The 25,612-nt window shown below is 43.4% G+C and overlaps 1 protein-coding gene across 1 annotated transcript; it reads left to right on the top strand.

Annotated features, from left to right (window-relative positions):
• Nucleotides 1-21,568: 21,568 nt before the first annotated feature.
• Nucleotides 21,569-22,774, top strand: Zcchc12 (zinc finger CCHC-type containing 12). Its single transcript, XM_035449838.1, has one exon. It carries the CDS (start codon nt 21,569-21,571, stop codon nt 22,772-22,774), a length of 1,206 nt encoding a protein of 401 aa, XP_035305729.1.
• The last annotated feature ends 2,838 nt before the right edge of the window (nt 22,775-25,612 follow it).

Here is a 25,612-nt window from a genome sequence, read left to right as displayed (position 1 = left end):
GCTAAATAAGAGGAATTTGGAAGTGAATAATGTTTGGCTCTGGCTCTGTAGTCCATAGTTGATTAGTCAAGGGGAGGCTATATTTTATAAGATAAAATAAGCTGAATTAATATTTTGGAGTTCCAAAGGATGCTGGGAAGGTCCCCCTCCCTGTCTGGATCTGCTTCCTTTACTGAGGGGCCAATGTTTTCATCTTTAAATTACGGAGTTGGACTGCATTTACTATATTAACTCTGGCACACAATAGGGACTAATAGAATGTTTGCCTTAATAAATCAAGAAAACATGTTTATCATCATTTACTCTAGCTTGCTGCAAGTGTAAATTCCAAAAGTAACAAGAGGAACAGGCCCTTTAATGAAATGCAAAGAACAAAGGAATTGATACCTTGGTGGAGCTCTGTTGTTCACCCAAGTCAAGATTTTTCACTGGGGCCCAGTCAAAGTTGTGACGAACAACTATTTCTTAAAGTATTCAGAAGATTGTAGAATATTTAGCATATTTTAGAATATTTAGCATATTTCTTCAAAGCACAAAAATGGACTATGTATAATGCACAATGCTTGCATAATGACTTTATTTGACATATTATCTAAAATAGAGTCCATTTGAATTCAGTAATAGAAAATTTGGTAGTTGAGCTCAAGTTTTTGATCTCTTTGGACAATGTCGGGAATTGAAGCGATGGCTTCATACATGCGAGGCAAGGGCTCTACCACTAGGCTACATCTCCAGCCAGCTTTAAAAAAAACTTTTATTTGCACAAAATAATGCATGCATGCACAAAACTTTTCAACTCAAGGAGTTAATAGGGCTTGTTGTGGTCTGTATTGTTTGTGTGCCTCAAAGGTACATGTGGCTTGATCCCCACCATAGTGTCATCAGGATGTGATGGAAACCTTTTCAGAGCTGGGACCTTCCTACTTGGAAGCCATTGGGTTATTGAGGGCTACTTTAGGGTATCACAAAGGGATCAATAAATAGGACCCCAGCCCCTTCCTCCTTTTCTCAGCTGTGTAATAGGGCCAGCTGTTCATGAACTGAAATTTCTAAGAGCCCAAATAAGCTTTTTCTCTTTATAAGTTATCTTAGGCATTTTTATAATAACAGAAAACTGACTAACACAAAGCCTAACACAGGCTCACAATGTAGAAAGAGCCATTCCTCTGTCCCACCTGTTTCAGAGCAGATGTCCATACCCTAATTCCTGGAACTGGTGAATGTGTAAGTTTACATGAAAGACATTTGTGGATGTCATTAAGGCCACAGGCTTTAGAATAGAGAGGATTTCCTGGGCTACATTAATGAGTTTAGCCAGCTGATATAAGTGCTTATCTTGTATACATGAGTTTGGTTTAATCCCCAGTACTAGAAAAAAAATATGGGGATCCAATCTTGAGCCCTCAAAAGTGAGAATTCACTTTCCTGGAAACAGAAGCACAAGAGCGAGTCAAAGTAAAAAAGGTTCAAAATACTGTGGCCAGCTTGGGTATGTAAGGGATCATATAGAGAGGGTGGAATGGAACAGATTACCGCCAATAACTTGAGTAAGCCGGGAAGCAGCTTCTCCCCAAGAACCCACATAAATAGACAAAGCCTAGCGGATACCATGGTTTGTATCTTTTAGGGCTCTAGACAGAGAATTCATCCACACAATGCTGGATTTCTGACTAACAAGAGTGTGAGCTCATAAATTTATGTTGTTTTAAATAGCTTTAAAAACATTTTTAGTTCCTTCTTACGGTATATGGTATAAATACCATGGGATAAGCCAGGAACTAATTCTATTTCTTATTTTTAAATTTAGAGATTTATTATAAATTTCTGTTATATAAAATTTGCATTTTTTCTTGAATGCTAGAGATTGAACCCATGGCTAAATGCTAACTCACTGGTTCTCTCTCTCTCTCTCTCTCTCTCTCTCTCTCTCTCTCTCTCTCTCTCTCTCTGTGTGTGTGTGTGTGTGTGTTTCTCACACACATGCACAACACACTTCCACAAATTCAAAATTTTAATGACAACATTCAGTATCTGCATTATATCATGTATGTATTTTTTTTTAAAGTTGTTTCAAGACAGGGTTTCTCTCTGTAGCCCTGGCTGTCCTGGAACTCTGTAGACCAGGCTGGCCTCATAAAGTGCAATTCATTATATTTCTATTTTGGTCCTCCCAAACCACCTGTTATTTATTTATTTATTTATTTATTTATTTATTTATTTATTTATTTGGTTTTTTGAGACAGGGTTTCTCTGTGGCTTTGGAGGCTGTCCTGGAACTAGCTCTTGTAGACCAGGCTGGTCTCAAACTCACAGAGATCCGCCTGCCTCTACCTCCCGAGTGCTGGGATTAAAGGCGTGTGCCACCACTGCCCGGCCAAACCACTTGTTTTTTTTTTAAAAAATATTTTTCTCTGTTACCATCAATTTTCTGAAAAAAAAAACCCATAAAATTTTACATAGTATGGTCAAACATATTAAGTAATTCATGAGTTCCTTTTTTTTTTTCTTGGAGAATGCTCTCTTGGAGTTTGCTCCCTTCTGATTCATTCTGGAATGATTATTTTCTAGGCTTGCCACCAAGCTGTCATCCTGGGAACTACTCTCCTGAATTAGCATCCATTCTGGATACCCCAGGGTTTTTTGGTTTACCCTAAGCCTTGCTAGACCACACCCTTTGCTGACTTCCTTAGAAAGGTGTCATTATCAGAGGTGATTTTTATTTGGTTATTTTTCTAACCATGTACCCTTCCCGAGGTGATTTTAATAAAACCTTTCTGTCTCTGAATATATCCTCACACGTGATTAAGTTTCTGCTAGGTAAGTCTCCACTGGAAACAATCTCCTCTGGGGATGTGGAAAGAATTCTCCAAATTGTGCATATTCCAATGTGCTCTTGCTTCTAAAATAGAATCAGTCCTCTTTATTTCCAACTTCTGGTATGTAATTGTTTTTTCTTCAAGACTGTCTCTTGGTCCATAGTGTCTTATAATCTAATGATAGGGCTCAGTGCAGATCTTACATCTAGTAAGCTGGGATTTTTGTCAGCATCGTTCAGTGTAAGAACTAGCTCTTCATTTGCTGTACATCGTGTTATTTCTCACCTGTATCTCTGCTTCTATTGTCTGTGTTTCGAGAACTCCAATTAGTTAACTATCACATGTCCTGGACTGATTTCCTAATTTCCACATTTTCCCCCACATTTTCCATTTACTTTTGACTTTTGATTTTAGTTTCTGAGAAATTACCTTACTGTGGTTTGAGTCTCAATTCTTATTGGTAGAATTTGACAGAATGACCCACATCCTAGGATTTTTGTTGGCTTTGAAATGACACAGAGAGAGTGCTTAGTAGGTGAACTGCCATCTGCAGTGCTTAGGAGCCAAGTCCTCCTAACCACTTGTCACTCAGCACATGAACATGACAATCTGAGTGGAAACCGTATCTTGCTCTCACACCATCATACTATAGTATTTTCTTCCTTTATGGTACTGAATTTCTTTTCTTTTTTCTTTTCTCTTCTTTTCTTTTCCTTCCTTTTCTTTTTTGAGACAGGGTTTCTCTGTATTGCTTTGGAAGCTGTCCTGGAAATACCTCTGTAGACCAGGCTGGCCTCGAACTCACAGAGATCCGCCTGCCTCTTCTGGGATTAAAGGCATGCACCACCACCACCTAGCTTGGTACTGAATTTCTAATGACTGTTTTCAATTGCACTGCTTTTAGAAAAATTGTATAGCATAAATCAAGTTACCATTATTAACTCTGTTTCTAAAAACTCTTGAAATCAAAAGCTTTTATTTTGTCTATTCTTTTCTTGTCTTTCTTTCCACTTTCTCTCACCCCTGATGTATAGATGTAAACTGGAAAACAAATGCTCTTTGATTTAAAAAAATGAGTAGTTTGGAGTGCAAATGAACCAGTTTCTCAGGATGAGAAGACAGTGGAAAACTTTAATATGTGAAAGTTGACATGTACTCTGTCATATAGCCAGTACCTGGGGTACCAAAGAGGCTGACAAGGAGCTCACAAACCTCAAGACTCAGAGGAGACCTAGGTTTGGTACAAACGTGGTCCTGCCTGTACAAGGGCCCATAAAGATAAGAATTAAAATCAGAGAAAAAGAAAGTGCAAAATTTAGTCTTGCTACTTACTACATTATTCAGTTGAATGACGTGGGCACCAACAAATCAGATTGAATTCCAATTCCAATTCATTGGAATGCATATTTCTGTCTTGGATGTAGCAGCTGTTTGCTGGGGTGTGGATATATCCCAGTGATCAAGCACCTGCCTTGTGTTTATACATTCTTAGGTTCAATCCCTATTGCCTATTAGGTGCCGAATCTCTGCTAGGTGCTGCATGATGCTGGGCATAATTTCTATGTATATTGTTGTGTTTTCTTTAATGTTTAAAATTTATTTTAATTTCATTTTACATTCCAATCACAGTTCTCCTTCCCACCCCTCCTCCCACCCCACCTCACCTTCCCCCTCAGCCCATTCCCCATCCACTCCTCCCAAAGGGTAAGGATTCCCATGGGGAGTCAACAAAACCTGGCACATTAAGTTGAGGCTAGACCGTTCTCCTCTTCTCTGCATTAAGGCTGAGCAAGGCATCCCACCATAGGCAATGGGCTCTGACAAGCCAGCTCATGCACCAGGAATAGATCCTGGTCCTACTGCCAGGGGCCCCTCAGATAGACCAAGTTTCTCAACTGTCTCCCACATGCCGAGGGCCTAGTGCAGTGAGAGACTGTCTTAATAACAACATAGGCAACTGCCAAAGAATCGATATTCAGGGTCATTCTTTGGACCCCATGTGCATGTGCAACTCCTATGTTTCATGTCACACGTGAGCATACACACAGATAAGGTAGAATAAGGGACACATCCAAGCCGCACTCCAGTGATGCCTCCACCAGTGTCCATATACACACACCTGCCCTCTTTGTTGTGCACTACTGCCTTTTAGCATCCTCTCTCCAGCTGCTGCCACACCAAAGCCTCTTGTTGATTGGCTGATAATGGATTGGTAACTCTTGCTAGCGTTTATATTCTACACTTTCCCTAACTGCCTCGTTTCCTGTTCTTTCAGCATTTGCCTCCCCATAATGTATAAGCTCAGTTCATTCTTGTATCAAAAAAAGACAGAAGAAAATTGTGGGTTACCATTTCGGAATACGATTCATCTTGTAAGCAGCCGCCCCCAAATTCTGCTACCACTTTCATGGGGGATGTTTAAGCATCTTTTCTTTGGGGAAAATGGAAAAATATATGTAGAGACTTTATTATAAAACATGAACTGTACTCATCACCCAGTGCCAATAATTATCAATACATTTTATCTTATATCACCTTTACCTTCATCTGTTGTCTATTCTTTGACAATACTTTGAGACAAATCCCAGCCACCATATGCTGTCATTTGCAAATACTATGATGCATGTCTTTACAAAGTAGTATTTCTAGTAAAGAAAAACATATAAACTTGGAACAGTTTGTTCCACCTGTAGCCTCAGATACTTGGCAGGCTGAAGGGGGAGGATTGTTTGAGCCCAGGAGTTAGGGACCAGCCTGGGCAACATAGGGTTTTTTTTAAATATACTAAAGTGAATAACCATATGTATACCTTCAGTACCATTATAACAGTTTTTAAAATAAAAAGGCATAACATTGACAAATATCATGTTAATGTTCACATTTCTCCAATTGGGTCATGAATGTTTTTCCTACAATTTTCTTAAATCACGATCCAACAAAGCTGATTCTGGCTTAAACAATACTAATACTTAATGGTTTGCAAAGGCAAGAATTTGAGGAAAGTAATTATTTGGCTTTAAAAACCATACTATGTCAGCATCTAGTAATGAATATGACCCTCTCACCAAGAAGTCACTCCCTTTTGCCTTTCCAAATTGTTTAATTTCAGGAATTCTTCACAAACACAGTAAGACATCTGTGGACATGGGAAAGAAGTGAAAACCATGAGTCTGGCTTGGAAATTTTGAAATTTTCACACACTAAAGATGCAGTCTTAAAACAAACAAACTTGGCTGTGGGCATATCTCTGGAGCATGTGTTTAGTGTGTGTGAGACCCTGGGTTCTAACCCCTCAGCATCAAAACGAAAACCAAGACAAAATGACTCATCCACACAAATGTCCACCCATACACACAAATGCCAACTTTAGTATGTCCAGGGAGTGTTTTGGCAAATGGAATCAGAGAACACATCTGTTTTTTATCACCACCCACCATAGGGTAAGGATCAACATAAGTATGTTGGACATGTGACAGTGGAGGACAGCACTTCTGTATGAATTAATTAAGACCAAAGAGTTGCATCCTTTTCACAAATACTTTGAAGTGCATGACAAACTTGAAACAAAGTGGAAAAAGAGATTTCTGAAATGGACTATTAGGTTGGCAAGAATGACATACAGTTATATGAGTGCATCTTAAATCTGCTGCATTTACACTTGATAGTGAAGTTTGCAGTAAGTTGTTGCCTTGAATGCAACTGAGAAATACTAATCAAAACCCCGTGACTATAATCAGCAAGGCATGCAGATATGCCAGTGAGAAAGCATCCAGTCTAGTTGAATGTTGGAGTCTGGGAATCACATCCTTGCCGCCAAAGTCTGCTCTGACCCACTTTGCTTTTTAGCAATTCATTAGAGAAACATTTAATTGAGTATAGACTGGACACAAATTATTCTGGTAGAGCCCAAGTTATAGGGCATATTTCCTGTACTATAGTTATTTCAAGTCCAAGGTAGGATGACATCTATTTTGAGTAATGGACTAGTTCTTCCCGGAATATTTTTTTTTTGAGAAGGATTTTGAGAGCATGCATAGGCTCAGTAGAAATCCAGCTAAGATGTATAAATGATGTGTTTTTGTGTGGATACTAGAAACACGGGGAACTGAGGTGTTGTGCCATTTCATTGCTACCTAGGGATGGATATATATATATATATATATATATATATATATATATATGAGAAAAACTACAGAGATAATATTATGAGTTAAGAGTTAAAACTATGAAAAGCGAGCCAAAGTAAGTGCTGTAGTACAAAGAATGATGTGGCTGGGCTGTTGGGACCAGAAAAAAAGACCTAGAAAGTGGTCTTCAGGGAGGAGCTAGTTAATATGCACCATGATGTACTGGAATCATTTGAACAGATAAATGAAAGGAGGACATTGCTGTTTTTGAAAGGAGTAGTTTGTGCAAAAGCCCTGTGAGCAGTATATGCTGTGAAGGGAAGACAATATGCAGATAAAATAGGGCGCTAGAACTGATGTCGTGTGATCCCTGGGTAGCAGAAAGGATATGTGATAGGTAGGGTTTCAGTTGTGGTGTCACAGGAGGAGGCGAGGGAGAAGGGAACTGGGTTTGTCATGTAAACAATCTTGTTTCTAATTCAAATAAAAAATCTGAAAAAAGAAAATAGAAAAAAAAAAAAAGAAAAGATGTGGTATAGATCTACCGTGAGCCTGGCATAGAGGAGGAGGCGCAGGTCTGAGATATCTTTGACTTCTAGGGCTGTGATAGAACACTCTGACAAAAAGCAACTTGGGAGGAGGGGGTTTATTTTAGCTTCCATATTCCCATCACAGTCCATCGTGAAATGAGGTCAGGGCAGGAACCTGGATACAAGAGCTGATGCAGTGGCCATGGAGGGTGCTCCTTATTCGCTTGCTCCTCATTATCAGCCTGCTTTCCTCATAGCACCCAGGGTCACCAGCCCAAGGATGGTACCACCCACAGTACGTACCACCCACATTGGGCCTCCTACACCAATCCGTAATTAAGAGGCTGTAACACAGGCTTATCCATAGGCCAATCTGGTGGGGCCATTTTCTCAGCTGAGGTTCTCTCTTCCAAAATGACTCTCAACTTGTGTCAAGTTGACATTAAAACTATTCAGTAAGAAGGATTCTTCACAATCTAAGCAACAGGGGAGAGGCTACCTTAAATGCCCTCCCCTGATAATGCGATTGATGACTGACTTATATGCCACCCGATAGCCCTCGTCCAGCAGCTGGTGGAAGCAGAAGCAGACACCCTCAGCTAATCACTGAACTGAACTGGAATCCAGTTGCAGAGAAGGAGCAGTGATGAACAAAGGGGTCCAGACCAGGCTGGTGAAACCCACAGAAACAGCTGACCTGAACATCGGGGAACTCTTGGTCCCCAGACTGATAGCTGGGAAGCCAGCATGGGACTGATCCAGATCCCAGGAACATGGGTTTCAGTGAGGAGACCTCGGAAATCTACGGGACCTCCTGTAGTAAATCAGTACTTATTCCTAGCATAGGTGTGGACTTTAGGAGCCCATTCCACATAGAGGGATACTCCCTGAGCCTAGACACACGGGGGTGGGCCTAGGCCCTTCCCAAAGGGTATGATAGACTCTGATGACACCCCACGGAAGGCCTCACCGTCCGGGGGAGCAGAAAGGATATGTGATAGGCAGGGTTTTAGTTGGGGGGGTGGTAGGGGAGGAGGGGTGGGAGAGGGAACTAGGATTGTCATGTAAAACAATCTTGTTTCTAATTCAAATAAAAATCTGCAAAAAAAACTAAAACAAAAACAAAAAAGAAGGGTTCTTCATAATTCACAGGAGGTAGGTGTTCAAAATGATGGAACAGGATCTGGAGGCACACACCTGGGATTCCAGCTTTCTGGAGGATGAGGCAGGAGGGATAAATGTTACAAGTCAATCTGGGCTACATACTGAGACTCTATCTAAAAAAGTGCAGATATAAAAAACATTGACTTGAGTTGGGGAGTGGATGAGAACTATGACTTCTATTTTGGACATGTGGGTTGTGGGGTCCTAGAGAGAACCATCAGGCCATGATTCCCAGTGCTGTTCACGCACTCAAGGATAGCTGTGAGAGGAGCAGATTCAAAAGCCAGGGTCGAGTAGCCCAAGTTTTCTCTGGCATATGGAATCTAGATTTAACTGTGAATGTGTGGAAGGCAGACTATAACAAGAGAGGTCAGGAAGAAGCCTAGAGGGAAGGAGAAGAGAACAAGAGAGAGATAGCATGCATGTGATATGAAAGCAGAAAGGGGAGTGGCTGCTTGAGAGGAACAGGACTAATTGCAAGGGGTGGAGAGAAGTGTGGGAACAAATGTAACTATTTTATATGATTCAAATATACACATATGTGAAATGTCATAATGTACTCTATTCCTTTGCATGCAGATAAAAGTGTGTGTGTGTGTGTGTGTGTGTGTGTGTGTGTGTGGCTGTTGAGTAAAGACACTTGTTGCCAAGCTGGACAACTTGAGTTCAGTCTCCAGGATCCCCTTGGTGGAAGGAAAGAACCAACTCACGCCATGGCACCTGACCCTTCCCAGGATTAATCAGTAAATATAACATTGAAAAAAAAAGAGAGGGTCATGGGAGCTATTTCCCAGAGAAAGACCAAGGAGGTCACTACCAGAATTCACTTTGCATGTCTTCTAGCTCAGGGCTAGGAAACCCTAAGCCCAAGCTTGCTGTAGAATCTGGGGTGGGAAATGGGACAGTGAGGTGCTTAGCAGGCACTTGGTGCTCAGGAGTAACGCACTGCTGCCACCTGGGGGCTGTGCCTATAAACTGCAATGGCAGTTTTATGAAAAACCATTTGGAAACGACATTATTTGAGAGGCCATGACCCCTCTTCTCAAGAGCCTTTTATGGTACTCTTGACTCTTACTTTTGGCTCTTCAAACACTAGAAGGATTTCGTGTCTCAGTTATGCTTCCTTTGCTAACATCCTGTTGTGAAGGAGAACTGGGTCTTTGTTCACTCATTCATTTATTCATTCAATAAACATTCATTCAGTAGCTATAGTGTGCTGAATTCCAGGGATCCATTAATGAGCAGAAAACAGATGCATTCCTCTGACAAACTGTATTTCAGGGTAACTGGAAAGGTGTGTGCTGGAGGTAGGGCCTTGTACCTGGTAGACAAATGCTCTACCACTGAGCATGTCACCAGCCTCCAGTCATGTTAGTGCAGAAACTGCCATTAGGGAAAATTAGATGATGCAGCGAGAATAGGTAATGGGGAGCCTCGGTGGCTTTGGAGGAGAGCAGAAAGGTTTCTGAGAGGCAGTTCTTAAACTAAAATGGGAAGTACTGGTGGGAATTAGGCAGAGACCAACTGTTCTGCAAAATACAAAGACCACAAGTCAGGGAAAAGAAGGACCCATCTTTCTGAGTCTCCTGCTTTTTAAGACACAAGGCACTGAAGAGATTGACTTCCCTGACAAAGGGCAGTTCCTCGGAGGATCTTCACTTCTGAATTGTCCTGTAAACTAAAATAAAAAGCACACCTCTCAAATAAAGATAACACAAAAATAAATCAAATAAAGGTAACAATTACAACTACCACAGCAATCAGGAAACTAGGAAACCTAGAGATAAGAGACATCCACCTCCTAAAAAGATACCTTATATCTATAAATTATACTTCCCGTTTAAAAAGGAATAAATACAAACAAACAAATCAAAAGACATATCTACAAATTAGACTTCCTGTTTAAAAAGGAATAAATACAAATAAAAAATCCGATATACTCAAAACACTATGTTTTAGTTCATTTATTATTTTAAAGAATCAAAAACCGTTTTCACTTTTTTTATTTTTCAAAAAGAAATTTCACCTTATAGCCTAACCTGGCCTCAAACTCATGATCCCCCTGTCTGTACAAGCTTGTACAACTATGTTTGTTCTGAAGTGGACCAGTTGATTGTTGTCCTACACACTCATTTAAACAGCGCCTTAAGTATTCTAACACATAAGTGTAGATAAAAATCAAGATTTCTGATTCCTCACTGAGCTGAGAAGATCAGACACAGAGGCTGGGGATGTAGCCCATCTTTGCAGAGTATTTTGAGTTTCCACTTGAAAAGCACTTTACTTAGTCTAGTGTACACAAAGCATATAATACACGGCGCTCTTCTTACCTTCTTAGAGAAGGAGCTGGGAAAAATATTGTCAGGCTGATAGAACACCAAGGTTGTTTCAATACAGTGCCATTCTAAGGTAGTACTTCAGATGCTCAAGAGCCACACTGGCATTAGAAATGGTTAGCTAAACAAGGAATAAAAGAATCATGTTCCACAGATACCTTACAAAGCAACTGGTTTGTAGAGTACACACACACACACACACACACACACACACACACACACACACACACACACACAGAAAGTAACCGTCTCTATAACCCATACATATAAGAAATCCCCTCATCTCTAGGGCCTTGCTATCTAGACAAGGCTGAACTCAAATTCCCAATCCTTTTGCCCAAGCCTCCTCAGTGCTGGGATTTCAGGTTTGTGCCACCACAAACAGGAAATCATCCAGTCTCTGCCTCAGTAGAAAAGTGTCCCCTATTTTTAAATAAAAGCCAATGTATGCAGTAATAGACAGCTTTAATTTTTTTGATCAATCTATCATATTCCTCATATATTTGCCCATTAATCTTCCTCCTGCCCTGGAGAAGCAAACAGAACACCCCCTGCCCATGACAGCTGAAACTAGAGGAAGGACTGGAGATTGCGAGATCTCATCACTGCTAAATTTCCTGGATTTGATCACCATACTGGAGTCACCTATAAACCTATCCCTTTTTCCTGGGAAACACACAGATACACTGAGGACTAAAGTGGCATGATATATGAAACTTGCCTGCAACTCTCTCTGAATAAAATCTCGATATGTAAGTGGAGAGATGGAGTTATAAATCTGTCAGCTTACACAAAATTGGTAAGGTCTGGGCCGACACATGGAGGTTTCCTTGTTTTTATCTTGAAGCTCATCAGTAATTTTGAAATTAATTTGAAACCAAAAGTTATAAAGACCCCCCCCCCCGCGCGCGCCGTAGGTTGAGAATACTTTGTCACATTTACTCTGTTCTATGTCTCTCATTGACTCTTTCATTTCCTAACCAATATTGGCTGACAGTGCCAGAGCCAGAGCTGAGCACAGTGGATAGGGCCCAGAAGAAAGGCAATTCTTTGTCACTTGGAGGTACTTGTGGACAATCTAACTATTCAAAGGTGGTTCATTCTAATGAATGGGATGACTTTGGAGGAAGAATGGGAGTGAGGGGATGTGACTTGAGAGTGCATAGCTGACATTTCCGGACCTGACAAATGGCCCCACAATCTACAGTTATAAGCACACAGAAGGCAGGGAGCCAAAGAGGTGAACACTCCCTTATGAAAAATCTGTCAGCGGAGACGAAGGACATGGAAGTCTGCGCAAGCATTTGACAAGTTTCTCTCTTCTCCCTTCAATGTCACAGAGCACTGGAAAGAGATGGCCTGGATTTGGATGACAGGTGCTGTGTCCCAGAGAAATAATTGTGACAGAAGAATGAATAAACTTGGTGCCAAGGGGGAGGCTGGGATCAATCATCAGAAGTCTAGCCAATGCCTCAGAGCCAAGGCCCCAGTTCCTATCCTGTTGCAACACTTACCCTCCATCTGCCCTAGCTATATGCACTGACATATTCATGGCAACCCCGTGCTATTGCAGTCCCGAGAGCAGAAACTCCAACAACAATCGTGCCAGTTTCTACAGGAGGATTTGCCTTACAGTCTAGATTATAAAAGTTGAAGAGCCGAGTCACTAACATGAACTTCTGGGCCCTAGTGCCTAAAATGCAATAAGCCTTCAACATATTGCTTATTGTTCTTGTCATCATATACAAGTGCACTAGGTGAGGAAAACATGTAGTATGTGTGAGGATATTGGATAATTTTTCTTCAGGGCATTATCATGGTCAGGCACAGGACTCAAAATGGAAGGCTATAAGTATTGGGGTTTTTTGTTGTTGTTTTTTGCCTACCTCAGAGGTTTGCTAATTTCAATCACCTAGTATTTTAAATAGTCAATACTAAAATGTAGTATATGCATTTTACTTATTCGTTCATAGCCTCATAGCTCTGATTACTATGAAGTTTTTCAAAGTGTTTTCATCTCTACGATCTCTTTTGACGCTAACGATAGTCCAATGAAATATCTGCTGTTGTTAATGTCTGTTTTATAGATGAGGGAACTGGTATATCCAGATCTATGGGTGGAGTTTTTTGTGTTTATAGTGATATGTGTTCACATGTGTGTGATTTCACATTTGAGAGGTTGTGTGAACATGTGCACATGGAGGTCAAAGTTGGGTCAAAGTTGACATTCTGTGTCTTCTTGCATCACTTCCCACTATGTTTTGTTTGGGGCAGTCTCTTGCGGAACCCAGATTTTGCTGGTTCTGCTAGTTTAGTTAGCCAGTTTGCCCAGAGAGCCCACCTCTGTCTTTTAGTGCTGGCATTACATGTTGCTGCCACCACTGTCTGGCTTTCTGATGGGGTCTAGTTATCTGAACACCTCTCTCTGGCACCATGAATGGCAATTTTTGAAGTATCTGGCTCTGTGATTTCACGATAAATCTAAAAGGGTTACTTAGGCTTCTGTCATCTCAGTCTATCCAGGTCAGCCAAGAAAGAGGCCTAGTCTGCTTTTCTGAAGTGTTAACCATGAAGATTTAGTTGGACTTTACCTGGTCCTCCTCTACTCTGCACTCTGGTATTCAAAGACCTAGGGCACATGGAACTGGTGAAGAAACAGTTGTGGTAAGCATGCTCCTAAGGAGATATGGTTGTTTGTATTCTCTGCTGAGGAATACACTTCCTCTGACCTGGAAATTCCTTTGTAAATTTTAAGAAACATTTTTCTTATGTTCTGTTTTGCTGCACGGGTTTGTGCACTGTGTGTGAGTGCAGTGCCCATGTCGGCCAGAAGAGGGCATCCGATTCACTGAAGTTGGAATTACAAGCAGCTCTAAGACAGCCAATGTGGCTCCTGGGATCCAAATTCAGGTCCTATGCGGTACACACGTTTAACCACTGAGACATTTCTCTAACCCCTACCCGGAGACTGTACCATTGCATTTCCAGAGTTTGGCCAGATTTTTAAAACCTGCTAGAAGACCATAACCTTAGTAAGTTCCAGGAACACAGGAGATTTAGGTTTGCTTTTCAATGACACATTCTCACTATCCAAATCTCCCTGGATACCAAGTGCATGCGTTTGGGGAGGTACTTCTTCGCATTAAGTCACAAAATGTTGTACTTTGGGTTTGAATGCCCTCCAAAGCCCAGGAATGAAAAGCTGGTCCTTTACCTATGGCATTATTGGGAGGTGGTGGAACATTTAGTAGATGAGGCCTAGTGGACAGAAATTAGGCTTTTGGGACCATGCTCCTCCCCCTCTTTTTGTTTCCTTGTTGCCAGGAGGTTCACCTTCGTTATAGCATGAATCAGCATACTTCTTTCCTCTCGTCTTCATTGCCCAACAGGAGGGCATTCTCGTTTTCATTCCTTTGTATTTTATCACTTTCTATTAGGTTAGGTTTCCCCTTTTCTTTTCTTCCTTTCCCTTTCCTCTTTTTACATACTGAGAAGAATGCTTGACACTTCAACTTCTGACCTGGCATCATAGTTAAAGATTTTCTTCATCTAAACTGCAGTTTAACTGCCTTCCCCAAGTTTTGATTATTGTTCAGTTAAAATATTTATAATTCTACTGTTATTCTTTGACTCATCATTTATTTCTGAATGTGTCTTGGTTTCCAACAATACCAAGGTTTTCCAGCTAACTTTCTGTTATTAATTTGAAATTTATTTACATTATGATTACAACTCAAGTATTCAACATTTGTTGAGCCTTCCTTTTTGACTTCATAAATGGTCAAGTTTTGTAAATGTTGTGTGTGTGCTATACAAGTTGGTTGCAGTGTTCTGTATATTAGTTACTAGCTTAAGTTATGAGTCACACAGTTCAAAGTATCAGTATCCCTGCTTTTATTCATCCCATCCATATTCCTCTCACCTTTTCTATCCCAACCAGAAAGGAAACTGAACTGTAGATGTAGTTAAGCAGTCGCTTGCATGCTTAGCTTGTGCGTGTGTGAGGCTTTGGGTTCAATCACTAGCACTAAAGTAAACTAAAATAAACTAAATAAGTAGCCTTAGGGAATGGCCTAAGGATTGGCAGAATTTGTCGGTAATTTTTCAAAAATTTCCCCTCTCTACTTGTTTGGAAATTTACATCCTTTTGCTGTTATATTAACAGTCATATTCCATTCATTGTTACCTTATCAGACTGTAGCGCCTATAAATACCAAAGTCACTTCTGAGGCAATACACAGTTCTTAGAAAACTTGAATTCCCTTTCTGTCCTTCCTGATGACTTCCTCATTGTATAATAGTTTACTTCTTAAAAATCAGATTACAGAGGGCTGAGAGTCAAAGCTCAGTGGTTAGGGAATGCTTTCCTGCTGTCTCAGAGGACCTGAGTTCAATTTCTAGCAACCACAACTGCCTGTGCCTCCAGCTCCAGGGGTGTCCATCATGCCTAGCTTTTGCGGACACCTGCACTGTGTCCATGTGCCCACACAGATGGGGCATGCACAATAATGCTTTTAACATCTCCATATAAATCACAATAGAGGTTTTATCTATGTACTTGGATGCCACATTGGCTTTTATCAGTGCTTGCTCATGTTGCCCTAATTCTATCACTTTCCTTGCTTTTCATTCCTTTGCATATTTCATTATCTTGAGGTCATACCCTCCCTTTTGAGAACATCTTCAGAATTTCCACCAATGTGACATACTGGCTAAAACCTCTCTGCTTTTATTTTCTAAATATATATTGATTTTTCTGAGTATTACTGTGACCGACATTGACCTAAGGGCATCAGATTACCAAGGGCGGGGCTCCTATAGGTATCCCTATGCTGATTTTGACATCAGATACTAAGTGCCCATCAGAATTCAGTTTGTTTCGTGTGCTCATGATGCCTATCTCAGTAGAGTTGCTGAAATCCTTAGAAAGAGACAGCAGATGGAAAAACCAAGACTCGGAGTGCAAAGGTAGCCAAAGGTAATTATTATCTCCAGTGAACACTTCCTCTCTTAACTTTCAAGAAGATTTTTGCTGGTTTGTTTGGTTTTTTGAGACAGGGTTTCTCTGTGTAACAGTTCTGGCTATCCTGGAACTTGCTTTGTAGATCAGGCTGGCCTAGAACTCACAGAGATCCACCTGTCTCTGCCCCCTCCCCAATGAGTGCTGAAATTAAAGGCATGCTCCACTACTGCCTGGCAATGAAGGCTTAATTTCTACAGTTGGAAACAATATATGGCCTTTTTTAGAGTCCTTGGAGCTCTTATAATTGGAAAGCCCTCCTTCCTTTAGCTCCTTGTTGGCAATCTACACTAAACTTTAAGTCACTTTAGCAACTGTTCCTCCCAGCCTCACATGAAGAGGCCCTGGTGTTCTTCCTGTGATCTAACCTGGCAATCTGTATATGACCAGCATTTTTTTTAACTCAGTGTCTCAGAGCACTGCAGAGCACCTCATCTGGTAAGGAAGCTATTTCAAAGGCAGAAGAAGATTCTGCTTAGGGGCCAGATTCAGGAGTCATAGTCCTGGGACACAGAAACAAAAGCCTGACAAAATTCCACAAGCTGCTGCAAGCCTCACCCCAATTGTGTCAGGTAAACAACTTGTCTAAGTTACTGTTCTACTGCTGGGAAGAGGTGCCATGGCTGTCTTGATTACTGTTCTTATTGCTCTGAGAGACACCCTGACCAAGACGACTCTTTTTCCCCCTTTTAAAAAAATATAGATTTATTTATTTATTATGTACACAGTATTCTGCCTCCATTTTGGCCTGCACACCAAAAGAGGGCACCAGATCTCATTACAGACAGTTCTGAGCCACCATGTGGTTGCTGGGAATTGAACTCAGGGCTTCTGGAAGAGCAGCCAGTGCTCTTTACCTCTGAACCATCTCTCCAGCCCCTAAGGCAACTCTTATAAAAAGAAAGTATTTAATTGGGGCTTGCTTACAGTTTCATAGGTTTAGTTCATTATCACCATGGTGAAGAGCATGACAGCATGAAGGCAGACATGGTGTAGAGAAGTAGTTAAGAGCTACATTCTGAGTTGTAGAGGTGAGAGAGAGAGAGAGACAGAGACAGAGACAGAGACAGAGACAGAGACAGAGACTTTGTCTGGCATGGGCTTTTGAAACCTCAAAGCCCACTCCAAGTGACACACTTCCTCCAAGAAGGTCACATCTCCTAATCCTTCTCAAGTAGCACCGCCTGCTGATGGCCAAGCATTCAAATATATGAGTCTGTGGGGGGCATTCTTATTGAGACCACCACAATGATCAAGGCAAACTGTAAAAGAAACCATTTAATTGGGAGCTTACTTACCACTTCAGAAAGTGCATCCATCACCAGCATGAAGGGGAGCGAGGCAGCAGGCTAGCAAGCATGGCGCTGGGGCAGTAGCTGAGAGCTTACATCTGATTCATAAGCAGCAGGCAGAGAAAGCAACACTGAGCATGGAGGGGACTTTTGAAACCTCAAAACCTGACCCCAGTGACAAACCTCCTCTGGCAAGACCACACCTCCTAATCCTTCCCAAAAGTGTTCTAGCAGGGACCAAGCATTCAAATATACAAGCCTATGGAGGCCATTCTCATTCAAACCACCATGCAACCATCTTCTCTGTGCCTCCAACATGGAACTGCTCCTTCTCTCGGGCCAGTGAAGTCAATTTCAGAAGAAAAGTCATGTTAGAGTCAGAGAAGAACAACACAGCAACTGAACTGAAACCCAAGAGTTCCGTGAGTGGCAGAGTTCTAGCACTGTCTGTCATTGGGTAGTCCAGTCCCATTGTGGTCTGTTCCATTTTTAAGACAGGGGAAGCCTGAACTGACTCTGAAGACGAAGATGATCTTGAACTTCTGATATTCTTGACTATACCTCTCAAGTGGGATTGCAGGCATGTTTGGTCCTGCCTGACCTAGACTGGGTTTATTTCACACACATGAAGGAGGAAGAGATGCAGGAAGATACAGTACAGGAATGTTTTCTAAGAACTAGTGACCAAGACCAATTAAAAATTTATGTCTCAGAAGAAAAAAATATGCAGCCTATAGTAATGTTTTTATAGTCCTTCATAGTCTCTGTGGCCTCTGGCTCTTGGCCATTCTCTAGAGCTCTCCAGTCACCTCTTGGCTTCTGAGTGAGACAAGGGCTCATAGCTCCAGGATTTCTTGGCTTATAGCATCAGCAACCACTCTCTGGCTGCTATAGCTGCAGTAGCAGCTGGATGTCTGGGCCTAGAAGTCCTGGTGTTACCAGCTCAGCCTGCCATATGTGATAAAGGCCACAAGTAGGCAATAAAAGACCATCTGGAGAAAACATTTATTACACTTGATGCTGCAAAACCAGGGAAAGTACACCAGAGAAACCTCCAGGGTTAAGCTGACAAAACTGAGAAAATGCCTGGTGATATCGGAGGAAAAGGCACATGACACAATCATGCTGGAATTATAATCCACCAACCACAGTCTTGCATATGTAAAGTTCTCAGTTCTACCAGTCATGATTTGTTTAGGAACCCATTGAAAACTTCATGTTATTCCAATCACAGGGGATTCCTCGCACTGAGTTAAACAACCACAGGGTAAAGTATTCTTGCACTGAGGAGGCAAGGAGTCTTCCAAATGCCATCAAGTGCCTGGAGAAGTTGTCATCAGAGAGCAAAGTCCCCTGAACCAGGAGTAGTGACTTTCCCCAAAGTACCTATGCTTGCAGGGTCCTCTGCAGCTGGAGTGGGGTTTCCTTGGAGGGATATGGCTGTTCAAAGTAGATGGACTGCCTTCAGTGTAGTCTGGCTGTTGTCAAAGGGACCACTTCAAGGCAGACAGGTATAAGGGAAGGATCTGACAACTGTCCATCCCAGGGGACTGATGGTGCCCCCCCCCAGCAGTTTGCTCATCCCCAGAAAACAACAAAAAGCAAACTTTAAAGGATGCTTATAATAAAGATCAAACAAATTAACATTCTCCATAGTAATGTTCAATAATGTTTAAACTGGACTTGGTGATTCATGCCTGTAATAACAAGAGTTGGGAGGCTGAGACAGGAGGATTGTCACTAGCTCCAGGTCAGCCTGGGATATAGTGTGAGACTGTGTCTCAAAACAACAATAACAACAAAGCAAACAAACAACATAAAAATTAAACAATAACTAACCCCTAACCATGTGCCCTTAGGAAGAGTTGGGCCTTTCTGATTATTTACACCTTAGAATCAACTACATCCTCAGTTAAAATTATAAAACACAAATTCATGCCCTACGCTCCTAAGTAAGCCAGAATCCCCCAGAGATAGGATTCAAGAATCTGCTTGCCTGCATTCCTAACAAGATCCCCAAAATGTTTTGTTTTGTTATTTTCACATATATTCAACCAGAGTCTCATGCACATTCCAGGTTGGTCTAGAATTCCCTATGTAGCTAAAGCTGATTCTAAGTTCCCTATCCTCGTAGCCACCCCTCCCAAGTGATTACAGGCACAGGCCACCACAGGTAGCTTCAAAATAGCTCTTTTGACCAGGGTCTTATATAACTCAGATTGGGCTGGAATTTCTGAGCCGCTTGCCTCTACCTCCCGCCCCCTTCTGCTGTCATATTCCCTTTCTCGGTAGCCGCCCATCAAAGCAGAAATCTGAACTTGAATTCGCTGCAGCTGATTGTTAGAGCTGGATAGGCTGATGGTCTCGGGGTGCAGTGCGTGACTGGGGAGGGCATCGTTTGGATTGTATTCAGAAGGTGGGAGAGGGAATTTTCTGCCTGGTGACAGCAGAAGGGGGCGGGAGAAGAAAGAGAGCTGGACTACAGATGTGCCTCACCCTGCCCAATTCCCCAATCAATTCTGAGGCAGCCATCTAAGGAGCCTAATGGCGATCCTCTTTTTCTGTTTTACCTGATTTGGGCTCCACTTTGTGATAAAACGCATCTAGCCTTAAAACACAAAAGGGACAAAAGGAGAGGCAGAAGGGAATAGTGGAGGAAGTCACAGACCCTGGGGGCATAATGCAAATTAGCTCTCTGAAGAAGTCCAGCAGCATTGGCTACAGGGGCCTGTTGCGTCTTTCCCCCTTCTTCCCTCCCTGCTCCGCCCCGCCCTCCCAGTTTGGGCTTGGAGCCGCCCCCGCACTCCACTGATTGGCTCTGCTGGTGTGCCTGTCACACTCTTTTGTGTGGGCAGGGCAGCTTATAAAAGCACTGCGGCTGCTCTGGGAACTGCGCTACTTCAATCCAGTTACCTCTGGGTAGGTGGCTGGGTGAAGCAGCCTTTTCTGGCAGCTTCGGGTCGCCTAGCGGCCCCGGAGGCGCCAGCCCTTTTCTCCTGCAGGGCCACTGGACTGAAAGGCGGAATCTGTAGCTGAAGACGTCTCAACAGCTCCTGGCTATCAGAGGATCGCAGGTTAAAAAAACGGAGGGGGGAGGGGAGGCGATTCCTTGGTGCAGAGAGAGGGGAAAAGTGGGGGGAGGGGGAAGCCCGCAGGTACTAGGCAGCTCCTGCCTGGGAGAATCAGCAATTACGAAGCTGGGGAAGAAGCTTTTGCATGGCCTGACTGCATTGGAATTCACCTGGAAGATGACGTTTGGTAGGATTTGCCTGTCCAGGGAAGGGGTTGGGGAAGAGGCTACCCGGAGGACAAGGGAGAAGGAATTATGTTTACCTCGAACCCCCTATGCATCTCCTCTAATTTCCCTGGGCACTGTGGGGGTGGGTGTGTCCAATTCATATTCCCTTTCTCAGTAGCAGCCCATCAAAGCAGAAATCTGAACTTGAATTCGGTGCAGCTGATTGTTAGAGCTGGGTAGGCTGATGGTCTCGGGGTGCAGTGCATGACTGGGGGGGGGTATCGTTTGGATTGTATTCAGAAGGTGGGAGAGGGAATTTTCTGCCTGGTGACAGCAGAAGGGGGCGGGAGAAGAGAGGGAGTGGGGGAGGGAGTGTCGGAATGACGATGACGATGGAGTCTGTTTCTGACCCTTCCCTTCCCTCTGATGTGGCGCAGTCTTGAAATCCTGAACACCAGGATCTGTGACCCCCTGTGGATCGCCGAGATCTACTATACCCTGGAGGCGAGCTTTCTCACCGGAGGATACAGGTTGCAGAGGCTGGAAATAAAGAACCACTCCAGTTTCCTCGCTAGTGTAAGAATCTGAGAAATCACAGGGTGGAGGGCAAGGGTGGTGGTCTGGGAGCTTTGAGAGGGCCAGTGAGGTTGAGACCAGAGATCGTGAGATCTCTTTTTAACCCCTGCTTTATTTTGAGAGCCCGACCTCAGTTCCACGAAGCAACAGTTGCCCCTCCCCCCTCACAGCTCTGGAGGGAGGACATGGATGACGTGGTTGTAAAAAGCACTGTTAGCAGAGACATCAGCTAGCTCCAGGAGGCTGCAATTGGTCTCCTTCCCAGTTCTTTTAGGACAGTGGACAGATATATGGGCTATTGAGCTAAGATAATTACAACCGTGGCGGTTCCTTTATTAATCCCCCCTCCTGTTTTATTTTTTGCAGCCCCTACTGAGATTGGAGACTGCTGCGTGACTGAAGATAAAGCGTTTTCTTCTGAAACGCCCTGACCATCTTGTATTAATATATCCTATCGCCATTGTTAGGCATGGCTAGCATCCTTGCACGCATGGGTAACAGCCGGGGGCAGAACCCCTTGCCACCTTGGGCTCATTCCATGCTGAGGTCCCTGGGGAGGAGTCTCGGTCCTTTAATGGCCAACATGGCAGATAGAAACATGAGGTTGTTCTCTGGGAGGGCAGAGCCAGCCCCCGGGGAAGAAACCTTTGAAAACTGGCTGAGCCAAGTCACTGGGGTCCTGCCTGAATGGCATATGCCTGAGGAGGAAAAGGTCAGACGCCTAATGAAAACCCTTAGGGGCCCTGCCCGGGAGGTCATGCGTTTGCTCCATGCTGCCAATCCCAGCCTAAATGTGGCAGATTTTTTGCGGGCAATGAAACTGGTCTTTGGGGAGACTGAAAGCAGTGTGACAGCCCATAGCAAATTTTTTAACACTGTGCAGACACATGGAGAGAAACCATCCCTGTATGTGATCCGTTTAGAGGTGCAGCTGCAGAATGCTATCCAGGCAGGGGTGTTTGCTGAGAGAGAGGCAAACAAGGCTCGCCTGCACCAGCTCCTTGTGGGGGCTGAGCTCAGCAGAGACCTTCGATTCAGGCTTAAGGGGCTTCTCAGGGTGTATGCAAATGAGCCAGAGCACCTTCCCGATTTCCTGGAGCTAATCAGGATGATAAGGGAGGAGGAGGACTGGGATGACACTTTTATTAGGCGGAAGCGGCCCCGATCTGAGTCAGTGATGGAGCGGGCACTCAGTCCTATGGCATTTCAGGGCTCCCCACCAATTTTGATCAGCAGTGCTGACTGCAACGTGATAGAGATAGATGACTCTCCAGATGATGATTCAGACGAGGACGTGATCTTGGTGGAGGCTGAGGACCCACCACTGCCGTCCTCAAGTGCCCCTCCCTTCCTAGGCAGGGCTATATCTGAGGACCAAGTGCTGGTCATCGAGTCCCCGAACATTCCTGACATTCAGGTTCCTTCCACCAGCAGTGGCACTCGGCGTAAGAGCAATCCTGTTGTGGAGGTGCGTAGACCCAGGAAGCGAAGGCACGCAGTCCACTGTGTCCATTGTGGTGAGGAAGGGCATTCCAAGGAAACCTGTGACAATGAGAATGACAAATCTCAGGTTTTTGAGAATCTGATCATCACCCTGCAGGAGCTGACACACACAGAGGAGGAGAGGGCAAGAGAGTTCTTTGGAGAACCCCTTGACTTCTCTGAGCTCCAGTAAGATGCTATCCTCCAGCCCCGAATTAACCCTTCCCTGTATTCAGAGTTCAATGGTGGAAAAGTTGGGGGGACAGACTTCTAATTGCATGAACGAATCCACAAAGTGACTCTCTTTGGGGTGGAGAAAGGGTCTTGAACACCAGTACAGCAGAGAGAAATGGCCTGACCTATGGCCTTGCGCCCCTTCCCCACTGCCTGATTCTACTTTCCGTGTGCACCTATCTCCTTGGTGTCTGTATTCTCTTCGTGAAAGTGGTATTGTTCATTGTTCAATCTTCAAGTCGGGAAGAAAATGATTTTAAAAAGTAAAACTTACCCAGAACTCTCTACCCCGTGTAATAATTGTCAGCCCTTTGGTGACCCTCCCTCTAAATATTTCTCTGTAGCCTGTGTTCCTAAATAGATATGTGTATAGACAAAAGTGATGAACTATAAGTGGTGTTCTATATGCTGTATTTTTTCACCAAAGTGTATGTTGTGGCCTTCTTTGTCAATAAATAAATACATATGTGTCAGCATCTACTTTAATGTCTCTGGGCTATTATTTGAGGAAGCAAAAGGAAAAGAAAAATATGGTGAGGAGGTATAAAGGGGTGGGATTACATTCTGAAGTGTTTTGTTTTTAATAAACTTTTAAATTGCAGGTGAGGAAAAAAAAGTCAGACCTGGTGGGCTAGTTCTATAATCCCACATACCTGGGAGACGGAAGCAGGAGGATCTTCGGTTTAAGGTCTGCTTGAGCAACAGAGTGAGCTCAAAGCCAGACTGGGAAAGTTACTTAGATCCAGCTTACAATTAAAAGAAAGGAATTGGGGCTGTAGCTCAATGACAGAGCACTTGTTGAACGTGCATAAAGCTGCAGGCTCAATCCCCAAACGTGCACGCTCGCGGCATGCAAGCGCATGCGCGCGCCGGGCGCACGCCCCCACACACGCCCACACACATACACACAATATAGTCACACACATGCACACAGACACACACACTCACACACAGACAGGAAAAATAGAGAAAACAATTGTTTAGCACACATAACGCTCTAGACTTAATCACCTCTCTCTCTCTCTCTCTCTCTCTCTCTCTCTCTCACACACACACACACACACACACACACACACACACACACACACACACAGAAAGAAAAATAATACAGACAGCACTTGTTTAGCACACATAAAGCTCTAGACTTAATCCCCGTCTATCTCTCTCACCTCTCTCTCTGTCTCTCTCTGTCTCTGTCTGTCTCTCTGTCTCTCTGTCTCTCTCTGTCTCTCTCTCTCTCACACACACACACACACACACACACACACACACACACACACACACGGATAGAAAAATAAATAAATACAGAGAGCACTTGTTTAGCACACATAAGGCTCTAGACTTAATCCCCGTCTAGCTCTCTCTCACCCCCCCCCCACACACACACATGCAGACAAAGAAAAAGAAATAGGCTGAATAAATCTCCCAAAGCAAAGGATCCCTTTGCCGAAGCTGACTGCTCCTCTGCCCTGTAGAGCCAAATTATGGCCTAGAATGACTGACAGATCTCCATTGCTGTCTTCTCTGCTGGAGGAGAAGTCCAGTGTTGAGGTAGGAGCCTAACATGGGAATTGCAGTGATTCAATTCCTGCTCATGCTGGGAAGCACGTTTCCTCCTTTGGGTAGCATCTTTATATTTCTGCTGCTGGAGTGGTGGCGGCGGCTGCTGCCAGGCATCCTGCTCTCTTCTCTGGGCTGATGCTACCCTCTGCTGCCTCCCTGATTAAGGCAAGAAGAGAGCATTTGCTGTTAGCTTAGCATCAGTAGGCTCTGCTTCTGAAACTGGCCCAATCCTCATCCTGTAAACTACAGGACATAGGAGCCCAAGGACCCCAAACCCCAGTTCAGCATAAGATCCTTTCCAATTCAATCCATTCATACAGAGGCAAAGGACAGCAATCTGCTTGTCAGGGCAAGGCAGTGTGGAAAGAGTGAAATGGGTTCACACAGGTGAGACCCTGAGAAGTTCATCATGTAGGAAATAGGACCCCACAGAACTGAGAGAGTAAGAGTGTGTGGCAAGTGGGAGCACAGTGCCTTATAGGTCAGGGGACAGGGATGAGGGAAGGAGGGCTAGGAAGACTCACATGGTGACTGGCAGGGACAGAAATCCTGGTAGGAATAGCAGACATAGGGTTCCACACAGAAACCTGGCCTTTGCTGAGTGACCCAGATTTGCCTCTGAGGTAGTATTAGAAGTGTCATTTTGCTAGCATTTGATGATCCACGTAGAAGTGGCAAGAGACCCCAGGCTGAGACCTGGAGGAGGCAGCAGGCACCAAGGCTACCTACAAGAGGTTTTGTCCAGAACCTGATCTCAAGTAGTTCCTTTTTCTAGAACAGCCACCTCAGCTCCTTCTAGTTTCTTATTCTTGCTCCATTCCATGACCCCACTATCTGTCTTTATAACGCCTCCACCTCTGTCCCCTGGGGCCACATTCCCCAGCATTCCTTTTTTAAAGGTGCAGGCCTTTAATCCCAGCACTCGGGAGGCAGAGGCAGGTGGATCTCTGTGAGTTCTAGACCAGCCTGGTCTACAAGAGCGAGTTCCAGGAAAGCCTCCAAAAGTCACAGAGAAACCCTGTCTGGAAAAATCAATAAATGAAAAAAATATCTTGGGGTAACACTAAGCAAACAAGTAAAAGACCTATAGAGCAAGAACTTTGAGACTTTAAAGAAAGAAATTAAAGAAGATACCAGAAAATGGAAAGATCTCCCATTCTCTAGGATAGGCAGGATCAACATAGTAAAAATGGCAATCTTGCCAAAAGCAATCTACAGAGTCAATGCAATCCCC

This window comes from Cricetulus griseus, chromosome X (assembly GCF_003668045.3).
Source record: "Cricetulus griseus strain 17A/GY chromosome X, alternate assembly CriGri-PICRH-1.0, whole genome shotgun sequence".
Classification (NCBI taxonomy): domain Eukaryota; kingdom Metazoa; phylum Chordata; class Mammalia; order Rodentia; family Cricetidae; genus Cricetulus; species Cricetulus griseus.
The sequence above is the reverse complement of the archived record's forward strand: the minus strand, read 5'-3'. Positions and strand labels throughout refer to the sequence as shown.

Coding starts and splice junctions, on each gene's coding strand:
- Zcchc12 (XM_035449838.1), top strand. CDS start 21,569: ATGGCTAGCATCCTTGCACGCATGGGTAACAGCCGGGGGCAGAACCCC.